This window comes from Camellia sinensis, chromosome 6, assembly GCF_055761805.1.
Source record: "Camellia sinensis isolate YWXY chromosome 6, ASM5576180v1, whole genome shotgun sequence".
NCBI classification, from domain to species: domain Eukaryota; kingdom Viridiplantae; phylum Streptophyta; class Magnoliopsida; order Ericales; family Theaceae; genus Camellia; species Camellia sinensis.
The window spans coordinates 111317664-111333630 of record NC_138966.1 but is presented as its reverse complement, the minus strand read 5'-3'; the positions used below and the strand labels follow the sequence as shown (position 1 = coordinate 111333630).

Here is a 15967-nt window from a genome sequence, read left to right as displayed (position 1 = left end):
GATTACATTTTGGCGTGGTACATATTAGTTTTTTGGCATGGTACAGATTACCTTTTGGCGTGGTACAAATTAGTTTTTGGTGGTACAGATTAACTTTATATATTAATTTTGTTTAATCCTTTGTTATGTATGGAATTATATTTTTGAGGTTGGATTATGCTTGGTTTATATGGAATTTCTATTGCATTTATAATTTGATGTCAAATATGAATTTTTTTGATGGTTGAAAGTGAAATGTGTGCATGTTGTGGAATGGTTATTGTATTTATATACAAGGTACAAGTTGCACTAATAATAGAATAAATATAGGTGGTCAAGAAATTAATTATAAAAAAAATTATAAAGTTTTTCACGATTAAATATTTTGGTAGCCAAAAATGCAAGCAAAGGTTTTGCATGACTAAATATTTAGTAGTAAAAAAGAAACAAAAGACTTTTGGCAACCAAATAATTAGTAGCCAAAATAAATCAAGATGAGAGAATAAACTATTGCCGACTAAATATTTTAGTCACGAAAGAACATGGGATCCTTTGGTGACTAAAATGTTTGGTTGTGAAATATCATGAAATGAAAATATTTAATCTTTTGGCGACTAAAATGTTTAGCCGTGAAAACTAACAATGACTAAACTATTTGGTCGCTAAATGTATTATTATTAGCGACTAAAATGTTTTAGCAACTAAATATTTTAGTCGCTGAAAGAGAATTTTATTTTGATTTAATTACTTTCGGCAATTAAATATTTCATTCACCAAAACGTTATGTTTGGCGACTAAGTTCGTTTTAGTAGCCGAATATAAGATAATTAGTGATGAATGTCAATTTGGTCGCCATTGACTATTGCTGGCAAGGCTTTGGCAACCAATGAGACGATGAGGTACTTTAGTCGCCATGGTGGCAGGGTGAAGGTGGATGTGGTGGTAGGGTGGTAGCAATGGCGGTGGTGGTGTAGGGAGTGACTGTGGTGGTGGTAGAGTAGTGATAGTAGTGGGGTTCAAATGGTGATGGGCATGACAATTGTTGTAACAGTGGTGATGGTGGTGGTGAAATCGACGGTGTTGGTGTAAGAGGCAAGGTACCCTTTATCCAATCCATTTGTTTCATTAAATTTTAAGTTTGTAATATAAAAGTCATTTAAATTATGATGAATTTTTCACATAAAATTACATAATTATTTAATGCTAATTGAATTTATAAATATTCATGCACAAGCATCAACATACACCATTATAACCTCACAATCGCTACAATAATCACCAATATTGTTGATACCGTCATTATCGTCACTGTCGCCACCACCACCATTCTCAAGCCACCATTGCTATTACCACCATCTTCATTATTATTGTCAACGTCGCCATAAAACATACCATCATTTCACTACCAGCATCACATTTTCTATTATCATTGTCACCACCTCTCAACCACCACCTCTACTACTACAATCATTCACCTCCATAATCATTACCACCATTACCAATGATTTTTTAATTTTGGACTCTCAAAAATCCAAACTAAAAGTATGTTATTTCATTAGTCGGGCACATGAACACGTAGTGTTCCTGATCTATTAGATAATTTATGCAAACAGTAGCAATTTTTAATTAATTTGTTGTCTAATTAATTCTAAAATATTAAATTACCAAAATTTTAATATTTTTTTAATTAAAACTTAATGGTAATAATTATTTCATCGTTTTCAACTATTGAAATTTCATTATCTTCAAATAATGAAATTTAGCCTTAATGTTTGGATGAAATTTAACTATTAGCAAAGTGAAATTTCTAGTAAAAGAGTAAAAATTATAAAATTAAATGCCAAAGACAGACTAATGAGTAAATACTTAGGTGAAATTTAACAATAAACATCATAACCACATCTAATTTGACATTTCACTTTACACATAGTTTATCCATCTGATCTAATTAGATACGTGGCATGATTAACAATTTGAATATTATCAAATTGGCCCTTTCATCTAATGGCGACATAGAGCAACCATTATCAACACCATTATTCTCACAACTTATAGTTTATGTATTAGTATATTTATTGAAGGGTTTAATTGTATCATTTTCGAGATGAGTAAATTGATACTTCATGATAGCTTTAAGGAGGTCAAATAATACAAGGGGGTGTGGTACATTTTCGTATGGCGGAAGAGAGGCTTACAATGACATAAAATTGCGGAAGAATCACGAGTTGAATGAGAGAAAAGTATGTTTTGAACATTTTGACTCTCTACAAATTTTAATTTTTCCATCGATAAAATACAGAGAAAGAGATATAAAGAGAAAGGTAAAAAATAAATAAATAAAGGCTCGTTATGGATCTAGATTAGTGTTAGGATTATACATTCATTTAGCTCTTGCAATTGATTAAGCACACAACTAATATGAAATTTCTTTAATGTTAATATTATCGAGTTTTAATTTTATTTTATAATTATCAAATAAACAAAAAAATTAAGATAAATTACCAAAAGGTCTTACTTTTGAGACTTATTACCCATTAAGTCTTCTTGATAAATTTAGCCTCCGTTTGGGAAGTGGGTTGGCTTTTTGACTTTTTTGACTATATGAGCCTGGGCTCAAAAACTTAGTTTGGGAAGGCCTTTTGGCTTTTTGGCTTTTTGACTTTTTTGGCTTTTTTTGTGAGAGAAGAATGTAATGATTATGGGGTTGGATGGGATGTTTTGTCTGTTGTGGCTCATGAGCCTATTCTGTCTTTTATGGCTCATTGAGCCAAAAAAGCCCAATGAGCCTTTGCCAAACGAACCCTTATTAATCTTGTAGGTAAATAAGTCTAGTTAATAAGACTGTTAGTAAGGTACTAAAAAAATTATTAATTAACTATAACAGTTCAAATAATTATTTGATTAAATTATTAATTTAAAATGATAAATTACTTTAATGTTAATATTAATTAAATTTGTTACTATTTGTAAGAACTATTAATAATTAAATAATAAATTATTAACAACATAATAGTAATTATTTTCAAATATAATTATTATTTATTGATTTTAATTATTATTTATTGATTAAAATCATAAAATTCTCTAAATTTATTTTTACATTTAGAATATTAATTAAACTTTAATAAAGGTAAAATTACAAACATAAATAATAAAACTTAAAAAAATATATAAATCAAGACCAATTTTTACTTCAAAAATTTGTCCCAAATTCAAATTTCTTCTCAACATTTGAAAGAAACCCTCCAAAATTTTAATTTAATTCCCTCCTACAGAGAGAGATGCGTTCGAGAGAGAGAGAGAGAGCGAAGACGAAGAGGAGAACATGAAGAGAAGACGGAGGGAAGAGTAGTCCTTCGGAGCGACAGCCATTGCTTTGCTTGCGACGGCCATTGCTTTGCTCGAGCAGTCCTTTGCAGCTCCGTTCGTCTTCGCTTCTCCGTCCATTCGATGAAGACCCACGAACGAAGCAAACGGAGCCGTCTCACCGCTCCCTCCGGCCGGAGCTCTCGTATCTCTCCGTCGCATTGCCCAATTTCAGGTACATGTTCAGATATTAGGGTTTTGAGTTTTGACTTGAGGCTTTTCAATTTCAAAATTAGGGTTTAGGGTTTTTCACTTTCAAAATTTGGGGCTTTTCAATTGGGAGTTCAGTGTTTAACAGAGGTTATGCTAGCTGATTGTCATATATTTGCTGACTTTTCTTAACTCTTGTTTTGTTTAGACTAGAGGACCTTGTAATAGGTGGCTGTAGCAGCCAGGTTTGCTCAATCTATGAATGTAGTAGTTTCTATGAATGTATCCACATTGATCTTTGGCTGGTTACCTCAATCTAGTTTTTCAATGAAATTGTCTTCAGTAGACCAAGAAAAGGGTGAGATGCTCTAGCATTTTCCTTCCTTTATCGATGTCTATATGTATCTTTGTGTATATTGCTTCATTAATAAAAAAAATTTTGTTGATAAAAATGTTTAAAAAAAAAAAAAGAAGGTAAAATTTGGATAAATTAGTTAAATTACAAAATTGATAAAATTTTGTGAATCTCTCATCATATTGAAGTTTTCACATTGCTTAAACTTCTGGGGTTCAATGATTGGATTGGGTAATTAGTTTAAGTTGGGGATAGATTAAGTGTTTGCTACAAACTATGATGGTATATGTATTTGGGTAAAATGTCAATGCCATGATTTTCATTCTATTATTTATTTATTTTTGTTACTCCCAATTTGTTTCTAGTTTGAAACCATATGAAGAGTATTCGTGGAATGTTGGTAACAGAATATAACTGATTATATTTTAGAAAATTGAGTCTCTTCAATCTGTCTTCATTAGTAGCTATTGTTTGTTTAATGAATAATTTGCTCCCTAAGATAATGGATAAAGGAAAATAGTAATTAGATTTTTTCTTTGTTTTAGAAAATTAGGAGGCATTATACCATGATTGTTTATAATTTTTATTGAACAATTGACTAGTGTTGGCCAATCCATCCAATCAATTGCACAATTGAGTGGTGGTGGACAAACCTTCCAATCGATAGGTGAATGGATTAGTGTTGGCGAAGCCATCCAATCAATTGGACAATTGAATAGAGTGGCTAATTCTTCCAATCAAGTAATTAATCGATGCTTTTGCAAAATTTTAGATGTGCAATTGATTAGTTAATTAATTTTGCTGACTTGTAGAAAAATGATCTTGGGTCTTCACAGTGTCGGTGGCTGCCAATATTATGATAGGATACATGGCATTAGAACCATCTCCAATTCATGTGATGGTGAGATTGTGATGGTGGTAGTGGAGGTTTTGGCAGGGGCGACGCTGTGTGTGCTTTGATGGGCGCCCATGCCCCATCAAGCTATCAAAAATTCAGTAAAAATAATTATTTATATTATTAATATTTTATTTAATATAATTTGATTATGTTGAAAAATTAAAAGACCCCACCAAATAGAGATCTATATCCTATTAGAGGAAAAAATATTCAATGTAATGATGACATCATAAGGCTCTCTCATTTTAAATAAACTTAAATCCCTATAGGCTCTCTCCCGCGCTTTCTCACCGGATCTAGTTTTTTAGATTTGAGTAGGGTGCTGCTGTTTTGATTTTTGGGTTGGTTTATGGGCGGTTGATCTTTTGGTTTGGATGCTCCATGGGTGGTTTCAAATATTTAGCGGTTTTGGTGTTTGATGGGTGTTCGATTGCAAGCTTTTTTTGGGGTCACTACTTTCGGTGGTGTGGATGCTCGTTTATGGACGCTTTTTCGGTGGGTTAGAGTTATGGGTGCCAGTTTTTGGGTGTTGTATGGGTGTTCAGCAACTTTGGGGTGGTATAGGGGAGGAGTTGGAGTCACTTCAACGCGGCAAAGTAGAGTTTTCATTGGGGGGTGTTCCATTGGTGGAGTTGCGAGGGGTTGCGTGCTCGCGGTATTGGAGGTGTTTGTTATAGTGGGTGTTTGCAGTGACGTTGGCAATTAGGTGCAATGACGGTGATATGGAGGTGGAGCAACTGGTTTGGGAGGCAATGGCAGTGGTTCGGCAACGGATGGTGACTGTTATATTTTCCAACAAGCAATGGATGGTGGTCGGGCGTGTTATTTTCCAACAAGCAATTGATGGTGGCTGGGCGTGTTATTTTTCGACAAGCAATGGATGGTGGTCAGGCGTGATTTTTTCGGCCAATGTATGCATGACAGTTAGGCGTGGTGACAGAGTAGTGTTTTGGGATGTGCGTTTGTGAAATCAGAAATGCTAAGGGCACAGGGTTTGGTGCAAAATGCACAACCCTCTCACATAAGGGTATGTCCCATATGGATCTCACATGTGGGCTCTATCCTCATGTGAGATGATTGTGCATTCTCCACCAAACCCTTTGTGCACCTAACATTGTTCTCGGAGAAATGGGTTTGGAGTGTGAAAAATCTAGAAATCCCCTAGATGTTGATTTGTGATTATGTATCAATTTTAAGCAGAATATAACAATCCCAATCAAACAATCAAACAATCAAGACAAAGAGACACAACGATTTAACGTGGAAAAAACCACAATTGGACACCTCCAACTGTGATCAAAAAACCACGGGCAACAGCCACAAGACAATCCACTAAGAAGAATTAAAGGAATTACACAGGTATACTCTCAATTACCTAGCGAATCCACAACGCCTAATTGAACCAACCTTTATGTGCCTCTTCCAACCCCATCTTCACCACGGAATTGTCTTTCTGATGAGCCACTCCGGATTCCACCAAAGCTTCAGGCTCGAATTCTTCAGAATCCACAACTGAAGAATAACTCTCTCTTTTGTGTATAACAAACAAACCTTTGATGTACTCTCTTTAGATCATGAGTTGAATACTCAATAAAAACATCAAAGAAAACTCCCAAAGTATCCCCAGATATAAACCCTAGAAACCAAAAAGAAGATCTGGAGCAGTTATCCTAAAATCTGACCCAACACGCGAATTTATAGAATCTGTCCCGCGATCTCCGCTCGAGCTCAACACAGCCCGCTCGAGCGGACTGACCAAAAACTGCGTGCGAACAAACTGAGATGTGCTCGAGCGTAGGAGAATCCGCTCGAGCGTAAAATCACACATTCCAGTATTTTTACAGGCGACTGCAGAGATGCTGAGAACTTCCAATCCCCGCTCGAGCGTCACTTTCCCCGCTCGAGCGGGAAGGCCAAAAATGGAAAAACTGGAAAAATATAACATGATCGGATAGGCAACTTTTAATGCATTTTTGCATTTTGCTTCGGGGGCGCTGCCCCTCAACCCCGCCGTGGCGCTGCCCCGGACCCGCCAAGGGGCGCTGCCCCCTGGACCCCCGCGAGCTGACCGGGCAGCTCGATTCCCGTCATAATCAGCGAAGTGGCAATCTTGAAAGCATTATCAACACAAACTTCTCTGAAAAAGCACAATTCGGGTTGGATTCGCATCTAAACACTCATAGCCTCACTGACATAAAAGAGCGAAAAAAAATACATCTGAAAGGAGTTTTGTCAAACGGGGTTGCCAAGAATAAAAACCTAACAGAGTGGGAGGCAGTTTGGTGTGGATGTTAGAATTTTCTGGGGATTCAAGCTTTTTAGTGTTGTGTAGTTAAAATCTATTTAGGTATTGTGTTTATTTTGTTTGTTGTTATATTCTATTTAATTTAAAAAAATTTGTGAGGCCGAGGGATTAGTTGTGTAGATGCGAATAACACCATTAATGGAGCTTGTACTCTCTAAATCTCTTTCTGTACATTTCATTTTCTTGTATCTTTTATTTCATGTTTAAAAAAAAATAAGCCAATAAAAAATCGCTAATGAGATTAAATGGATAGCCTTCGTCTCCTATTGACTCAATAATATTGTGATGCCTACTGCAAATCAAGATTGCTCATTAAACAATGATACCATCACTTGATATCACTGTTACATTCAATACTTACTAGTTACCAATGATGACTAGAAATTTTTATCGACGGGATCACTCTAGAAGCTTTAGCACCATAAATTCTATTAAGGAAAAAAAAAAACTTTCAAATCAAGTAATATTCATTCTGTTTGGTTTTGAAATTTCAAAAGTTGTTTAAGTTTTTATTTTTTTATGTTTTTTTGCCTTCAATTTTTTTTCTTCATATTTTAGTAATTTATTTTTATTTTTGTATATATGCACCTAACTTAAATGTATTTAAAAAGTAAAATATTTGTAATTTTTTAAAATTCAATAAACACAAACAAGAAGAAGAAAATATACTGAATTTTTATAATTTTTTTATGTTTAATGAATTTTTAAATATGTTTTCACAAATATTTTAATTTTTAAATATATTCATTACCTAGATCTGAAAGGTAAAAAAAAAGTGTATAAAATTAATAAAAAAATACAAAAAACAAAATACTCAAAAACTATTTTTAAAAATAATTAATCAAACAAAGTGTTTTAAACTTCTCAAACTATAGGTCTCTAATGAGTATTTATCATTATTTGATGGGTTCTTTAATTTTTAGTAAGATATTAAACAAAATATTGATAATATATATAAATTTATCTTTAAGAATTTTTATCACCTAACCAGGTGGAGTTGCCCCTGCTAGTTAGGATAAGAAATATATCGTAAATATCTATAAATAATTTTCTATTTTTTATTTCTCTTGCCGTTAGAGAGTTAGTGTTTGAAAATTTTAAATCACTCTTTTGTTAACATTTTTTAAATATAGTTGTTGTATTTTTGTTTTTTATGTTTAGTGAATTTTTTAATTTTTAGATTCACTTAATTTAAATACATTTTTAAATTTTAAAAAAAAAGTGAAATTATTGGAAAAAAATCTACTAAATAAAAAATATATATGTATACAAAAGTAATTTTTTCTAAAAAGAACTTATGAAACATAAACTTGTGGTGACCATGTCTATAAAAGTTAATGGAACCCCAATGGTAATGGTGATGGAAGTTATAGCGACCCCGGTCTTTTCCCATTTGATTATAGTATCCGGACTTAGGTTCCGATTATTCTGTCATTGAATAATTGTTGTTGTCGTCCTTTATTTTTTTCATTAGGAGTTATAGGATGTGTTGGGCAGGTTTGTTTCAGGATGGTTGGGTTCGTAAACCAAGTGTTGCTGTCCAGTTTTTTGGTTGGTCGCTCGAGCCAGGGTTTGGTCACTCGAGCGAGGTTTGTATTTTTGGGTCTTCTGGCTCGATCCAGATTTTCTTCGCTCGAGCGAGCGATTGCGTCTGGTATAGACCTGAGGGCAGTGCATATTCGCTCGAGCGAGAGAGGTGTATGTTTTCGAGTTCCTTGCTTGAGCGAGCATTCTGTCGCTCGAGCGTGCTCCAGGGTTGCAGACCTGAAGCATTGCATTCTTGGCTCGAGCGAGCTTTTCTTCGATCGAGCGAGGTTTTCTTGTGTCTGGTCGCTCGAGCGACCATGTATTCGCTCGAGCGAGCCTGTCCAGTTTATATATGCAGCAGCGGGTTTTGATCAGTCTTTTTCATCTTCTTTTTGATTCCAAACCCTAGGTCCGACTTCTCTCTCTCCCTACTCACCTTCTCTCTTAGGTTTGATCTATTTAGAGTGTGTTTCTACCCTAGTTGCTTTATTAAAAAGATAGAGGGAGTCGAGGGCTTTCATTTAATCTGAACATTTGGCGATTTGGAGCACTTTGGTATTTGGGTATTCATCTCTGTCTTCTCCATTTGGATTGTTTTCTTCGAGGTAGGGATTTCCTACTCCATTTTATAGGTTTTGTTCTAAGTTTTGGTATATTGATATGTTGGGGTTACTTTGATAATTTTGGGAAAAACCCTAGTTGTATTAATTAATTAATTTGTATAATTAATTCAAGGGAATTGGGGAATTTGGTTAAATTCATGAAATCGAGGAATTCATTGATTAAATGGTGTAGTTGGATAATTTAAATCACTCGCCTATTGAATTGTTGATATATTTATTTCCAAATCTAGAAATAACTGTTTTGGGCTATCGGTGGAGGATAGTCGTGATTGTTGTAGACATTGCATGTGGATTAGGGATAACTGAAACTAATCACATTGGTTGAGTCATTCATTTTGACTGCTGAATTAATACAGACATTATGTGTATTGATTGTGTGTTATATGTTATGTGTTTACATACATTGTTTTGTGTGGGAGGAGATAGGGGATGTACTCCACGGTTTAGGGGAAGATAAGGGATGAACCTCTAAATCGAATTTTGTTTGGGAGGAGATAGGGGATGGACTCCATTAGCATCACTTTTATGTGTGCTTATTTATATTGAAGTGTTTTTATTGATACAGTACTAAAATGTGTATCAAACTGGAAGTATGAAATGTTTTGATTTGAGCTTGAGTCTCATTTGTTTGTTGACATTGGAAGAATGTGAATTTGATATATATATAGTTCACTGTTGTAAGTTTGGCCAGGTTCTGAGTCATATTGATAATGTTGGAAAGTAAAACGTGTCTTAGACATTAATGTCATGAAACTGTATAATGATGTAATTGATTATCTTGGTTAACCATCTATTGAATGCTATTGCTTTAATCAATGCTTATATTTGGTTTAGTATATTTCTACTGGGCTGTGGCTCACCCTATATGGGAACATCATTTTCAGGTTCAGGTGATAAGCTACCTCCAAGGACTTAGCTTGGAAGGGACTTGAATTTTGAAGACTATTTTCAGTTGTTTGTTTTTATTTGTTAGTACATGTAAACACTCAAGCCTAGGGCTTTATTTGGATTTGAGTTAGAACTCATACTTTTGTTGTCCAAGTGTTGGCTTGGAAAGATGTAAGCCTGTAGGGCATTTAATTTGAGGTTACATGTAATGCTTTTATTTAGTAAGACTCTGATGAATATTATAATGAAATGTTTCCTCTCTAACATTGCATGCTGATGATATATATAATTAATGGGCAAGGTTTTAAAAAGCAGCCGCAACCGTTACGTAACACCGTTATGTAACGGTTTTGGCGGTTACTGCCACCCGTTACGGCCGCTTTTGCAGTGTGATTGAGATTCACAGGTGTGTCAGCCGTAATGGCTGCCGTAGCGGTCGTAACGGTGCCGTAACGGCCTGTTACGCACCGTTACGTAATGGTTCCAAACTGTTTCTTTCGAAAAAAACACACAAAAAAAAGTTGAAAATGGGGGAAGAGGGATAGAGAGAAGAGGGAAGATAAAGAGAGAAAACGGAGGAGTAAGAGATAGTGAGAGAAGAGGGAAGATGAAGAATATGCTATTGATTTGTTGAAGTTGTAAGACCTATGCTATTCTATTCAGCTGCTATCACTAAACTATTTTGTTTGTATGTGCCTATCTATATATTATTTGAAAATAATAATAATAATAAGTGTGGTCATTATCTATTTGGCTTGGTTAAAATATGTATATATATATATATATATTTAGGCTTTTATTTATTCTCTTACTTTTGTCATTGTTTATCTTATATATAATAGTTAGTGATTGATTTTTTGTATAATATAAAGTTATTAACTATTAAAATAAAATATAAAAATTCAATTTATAGTGATTTAAAAATATGAAATATATTGGATCATACTTAAAAATTTACAAAAATTGATCAATATTTTTTTTAACCTAATAAATATGATCATGGAAAAAAAATATGCGTACCGGTAAGTTTTTTTCAAATTGTGCGGAAAATAAAAAAATTCACGGTTCCGGTTACCGCAACCGTTACACTACGGCCTTTACACCCCGCAACCGCAACCGCGTCACCGCCACCGTTACGCCGACTGCAACCGCTTTTCAAAACCTTGTTAATGGGTTTATTTTTTGAGGGTGTTACAGAAGTAAAGGGATTGTGATTGTAGTGATGGTGGAGCTGTAATATTGTAAAGGTAAAAATGGAGTGGCACGATGGTGTAATGTTATTCATGATTGTGATGGTGCACTGATAGTAGTGGCAGTGGTAGCGATAGTAGTGAGGTTGTAAGAGTGTATATCAATACTTATGCATAAGTATTTATAAATTTAGTCAGTATTAAATAAGTTTTCTATCACATAAAAATTTATTAACTTTATCAAATTAGTTTAATGAATTTTTACTTAAAACAATGGGTAAATTACAGTCAGTACCCTTTGAGGTTTCTGAAAATTACATTGGCCTTCTCTTCTTTTTTTGAAATTGTACTGACCTTTCGATGACTAACGGCATTAATGGGAGCACTACTAGGAAAGTAATTTTTTGCAACTAATTTTTTTGCGACCAACTGTTTGACTGTCGCAAAAAATAATATTTGCAAGAGAGACTAATCTTTTCTTTTATTTATTTTTCCCTCTTCTTATACCTATGCCCTAATTCCTTTCACGACTATTTACAAACAGAGGTGTCTCCGTCTCTCTTGCTCTCTCTAACCTTGTTCAATTGCCCCTGATCATAGGAGCGATTTTGACCATAGATCTCTGACTACATATCACCATTTCCCTAAATTTTCTCTCTCTAACTCTGTTCAATCACCCCAATCTTTTCCATCTCCACCATGGTGAGTTCTTTGAACTATTTTCTAGTCCATTTTGCTTCGTTAGGGTTCATTTTCCGGGTTTATATACGTTGTATATACATATATATACATGCATTTATGTTTATGTAGATGCAGTTTGAGTTGTTGTGTTTTGCTGGTTGATCTGTGATCTCCATGGTTTGTGAGTACTTTCTACGATTTGCTTCAATTTCTCAGCTCATAGATATGATTTTGATGGTTGATCTCTGAATGACGTGTTGATTTCGATTCATATGATGGTCTAACATTGATTCATTTGGTTTCATAGACTGATTTCATTCGTATGATTTGTTTCGTGTTTTGTTAAAGGAACTGATTAGGGTCTATGTAAAGATGCCTATGGTTTTGAATTTGAATATCTCTCTCTCTCTCTCTCTTCCATATTTGGATTTCAAATTTCAATAACTTCAGTTCCAAGCCTTTATTTCTCTCTTTGCTGTTTCTGGTATTATAATGTTTACAGTCTAAATGCTTGAACATGTGCTTATGTGTTTCACTTCCTTTATCAATATACTAACATATCTTTGTGTGACATCATTTTTTTTTTTTTTTGGGGGGGGGGGGGGGGGGGGGGGGAATCAAACAGCTCAATTCACTACAAAGTTTTGTTCAGCAGCTCCATTCATTTTATGCAGTTGTATGGCTTTATGATCATCGTGTCGTTCAGCAATCTTTCATACCACTCACTGTAATACTGGTTTAACTATTTCTCTTGGTGTGCTCTTAATTATTTTGGCACTTAATTGAGTCCAACAAGCACTATACAAGCCATACTTACTATGCCCCATATTCCTTTTTCCTCTCATGCTCTGCTCATACAGTTTAATTTCTCTCTTCCCATGTCAATCTTGGTTTTTAATTTTGTTGTTTTTCCTTTGTGATGGTAGTTTTAAATTCTTAATTGGCAGGACTTTTGTTTTGTTTTGTTTTTTTTTAATTTAATTTAATTTTTAATAATAAATTGATCTTATGTTTTTGTTTGCAATAGTTTGATTTTGTGTCACCTATATGTTTACTTTTTAGTCGAGGTTTTGGGACCATTTCAGTTTTTATGGGCTACATGTTTGTTATAATTTATCTTTTGTGTTGAGTCCTAGAGGGTTATCTCTTATGCATTGAAGTAATAGAAAGAAAAAGCAACAACTAATACTGCTATAGTATCTCAATTTTCCCTCCAAATTTTTTTGCAGGTCATTTAACTTGGAAAATGCTTTGGGATCTCACACAAAGGCCAAGCACAAGCACAGTGCTGGACAATACATGGATTTGAAGAGAGAGCTTCTGAGTTCTGATTGGAAACTCTATGCTCAGTCTATTAGGTAGTTTTTATAATACTAAACTTTGTTGACTAGTAACTTTTTATATTCTGAGTGTTAATGTCAATTTGGTATGAATATAAAATTGTGGAAAGGTTCTTTCTTCACAGAATGGTTAATTTTTTGATAAAGATTTCATGGATTCACTTCATTGATTACATGATGGAATCTCAAGTGCCCAATTATAGCATTATTAATCAGGATTAGTTTTCTTGCTTGAAATCTATTTTACTTTGAGTGTTGCTCAGGGTGCTACTCGTGCTTTGTTGCAGTAATATACAAATGATGAATTTTCAGAATTCTATCAAAACCTAAACTAATTTTAAAGCATTTTTCCAGTTCTGTAAGGAAAAAGAAAAAAAAAAAAAAAAAAAAAGTTTGGCCCTTGTTTTTGTATGAAATTAAACACAGTTGAAGGAGTAATTTTGAGTGGAATGAGAACCATTGAACAGAGCATTATAGCATTAAATGTCATCTCCTCATTTCAGTTTGTTTGAGAACCATGAATTGTGTAATGAAGAACAAACATTAAGATAAATTCATTGTGCCTTTCTATATTTTTATGTCTTTAGCTTCATACATTCACTGCTACCTCATGGAGATTTTTTTTTATTATTTATCCTGTAATGGTGATGATATTGAAGGCATTTCTAAGGCTGTTTTGGTTCCTTCCGTGTCTTTTGATCAACTCCTGGGGCGTTATCACTCAAAAAACAACCAAATAGGCTTGAATAGTTAATGCCTCAACTTTTATCAGCAAGGTAAGCTTTACTTAGCAAGTTGATGTAGCATTTCTAATATATGATTGATAGTTACTTATGCTTTTGAGTTTTGACTTTGAGAATTTTAAAATTGTTATGCTTATGCTTTTGGGTTTTTGGAGCAAGACAGGTAACCACTGATCAACATAATAAATAAGTCTATTGTGGTACCCTCCTAACCAAATACTCTCATGCATTGTGAGTAATTTTTTCTTATTTTGCATAATTGTTGTGGCCTGTGCAATATTCATGTAATAGATTTCTTGTTATCTTAGTTCTTATTTTTATATTTGGGGACTCTCTTGATCCAAAAGGAGGTGAGTTTGCTTTAGGGTGTTGACAAGGACATGAAAAAGCTTTCAATCCCTCTTCCTACAAGTGATGAGACTGATAATTGCACCATCATCTGGTGTGATGTTCTTACACAATATCAAGTCAATATTCACAAGGACCCATGATTAAAAATATATATATATATACATGAATAAAAAAAGAAAGAGTGGCATAGTTTCTCTCTCTCTCTCTCTCTCTCTCTCTCTCTCTCTATGTCATTTTTCATGCACAGATGGTGTGGCTGGTAATCACATGATAATACGTGCTTCTTGTGATCTTGTAGATTGATGGTGTGGCGAAGTTTCGAATGTTGCATATTATTATGAAATTTTCAACTAGTTTGTTAGTATTAGGAACTTTTGGTGGTTTGGTCCTGTGCTTTTGTGGACTCAAGTTGACATCAAACTTTTTTGAGATGTGATTGAGACCCCCTCAATCACCAACCCCCACCACCCCCCACACACGTGGGGGTTGGTGATTGGAGGAGAAAAAAAAAAAAAAAAAATCTGGCCAATCAATCCAAGAGGGGGTCGTGGGGGTGGGGGGGAAAAGGGGGTCCGGATCATTTTTGAACTTTTTTTAGCTGGAAATGTTATGAAAAGGATTTCTATGCACAACGCCATTCTTGTGGACTATTTGATGAATGATCATTTTATCAAGTATTATCAATTTTTTTTATTTCCATGCTTGAATTGACTTTAAATACATACTATTTACTAATCATTAGTTGTCTGTTTTATATTTGATGAATCTCTTAGTGCTGACTTGTGCTTGAGAGCCAATGGACCTCTACTGATCACCCACACTCAGTGAACCTGTCAAGTTATTTTCAATGTGTCATTTATATTGGCTGTACAGTGCTAGCTGAGAAAGTTTGATATTGTGTTGGTTTTTGTCTTACTAGTGTTCAATAATCAAATTCATGCCTCTTTTTGCTCGAACTTGTAGTTTCAATATTAGAGGTTGATGATTTGTTTCCGATGTTCTCCTGACAGAGGGAGCAATGGTGGCAACAAGACTGACAGGAATTCTTTCAGGACAACCTATATTCTTCAAGACTCTGTAACAAGACTGTACAGAAGTGGCCTTTTTCTTGTTTCCATATACTAGTTTTTAATGTGAATTTGGGTGGTAATTGCAAGGATTCTTGGAATCAGAACTACTTTAACCTCAAATGTTTTTTTTGTAATTGCAATAGGTGGAAAATCTTTGCAAGATTCTTTTAGGAACTTTGTTATTGTAATGTAACGGGAATTTTATTAAAGGAAGAGATGGAAAAGAATGCATGAATGTTAAAATTTTTGTAAATATCTCTTTACATTTATTGTATATAATATTTGAATATATATGAGAATATAAGCTGTTAAAACATTGTAGGCATTTTTTTTATTATTTTGGCGATGGTAACGATGGTCGCTAATACATTGTAGGTGTTTTATTTTTTTTACTTTGCGACGACAAAACATCAGTTGCTATAAGTAGATTAGGCGGTTACAAATAGTTTGCGACTGTTGTTTTGCGGTTGCAAAAAGTATTTGCCACTCCAACATTTGTGA

General features: G+C 34.1%; 1 protein-coding gene across 1 annotated transcript; it reads left to right on the top strand.

The window, feature by feature from the left end:
* The first annotated feature begins 873 nt into the window (after nucleotides 1-873).
* On the top strand, nucleotides 874-15719 carry LOC114260877 (uncharacterized). Its single transcript, XM_082876341.1, has 4 exons — nucleotides 874-878; nucleotides 3386-3520; nucleotides 13192-13320; nucleotides 15407-15719. The coding sequence occupies exons 1-4, from the start codon at nucleotides 874-876 to the stop codon at nucleotides 15519-15521; spliced, it is 384 nt and encodes a 127-aa protein (XP_082732467.1). The 3' UTR covers nucleotides 15522-15719.
* Nucleotides 15720-15967: the final 248 nt, after the last annotated feature.

Bases quoted from the DNA above. Each gene is read 5' to 3' on its own strand.
- LOC114260877 (XM_082876341.1), top strand. The intron at 3,521-13,191 runs GTACATGTTCAG...ATTTTTTTGCAG, and splicing joins GTCGCATTGCCCAATTTCAG to GTCATTTAACTTGGAAAATG. The intron at 13,321-15,406 runs GTAGTTTTTATA...TTCTCCTGACAG, and splicing joins CTCTATGCTCAGTCTATTAG to AGGGAGCAATGGTGGCAACA.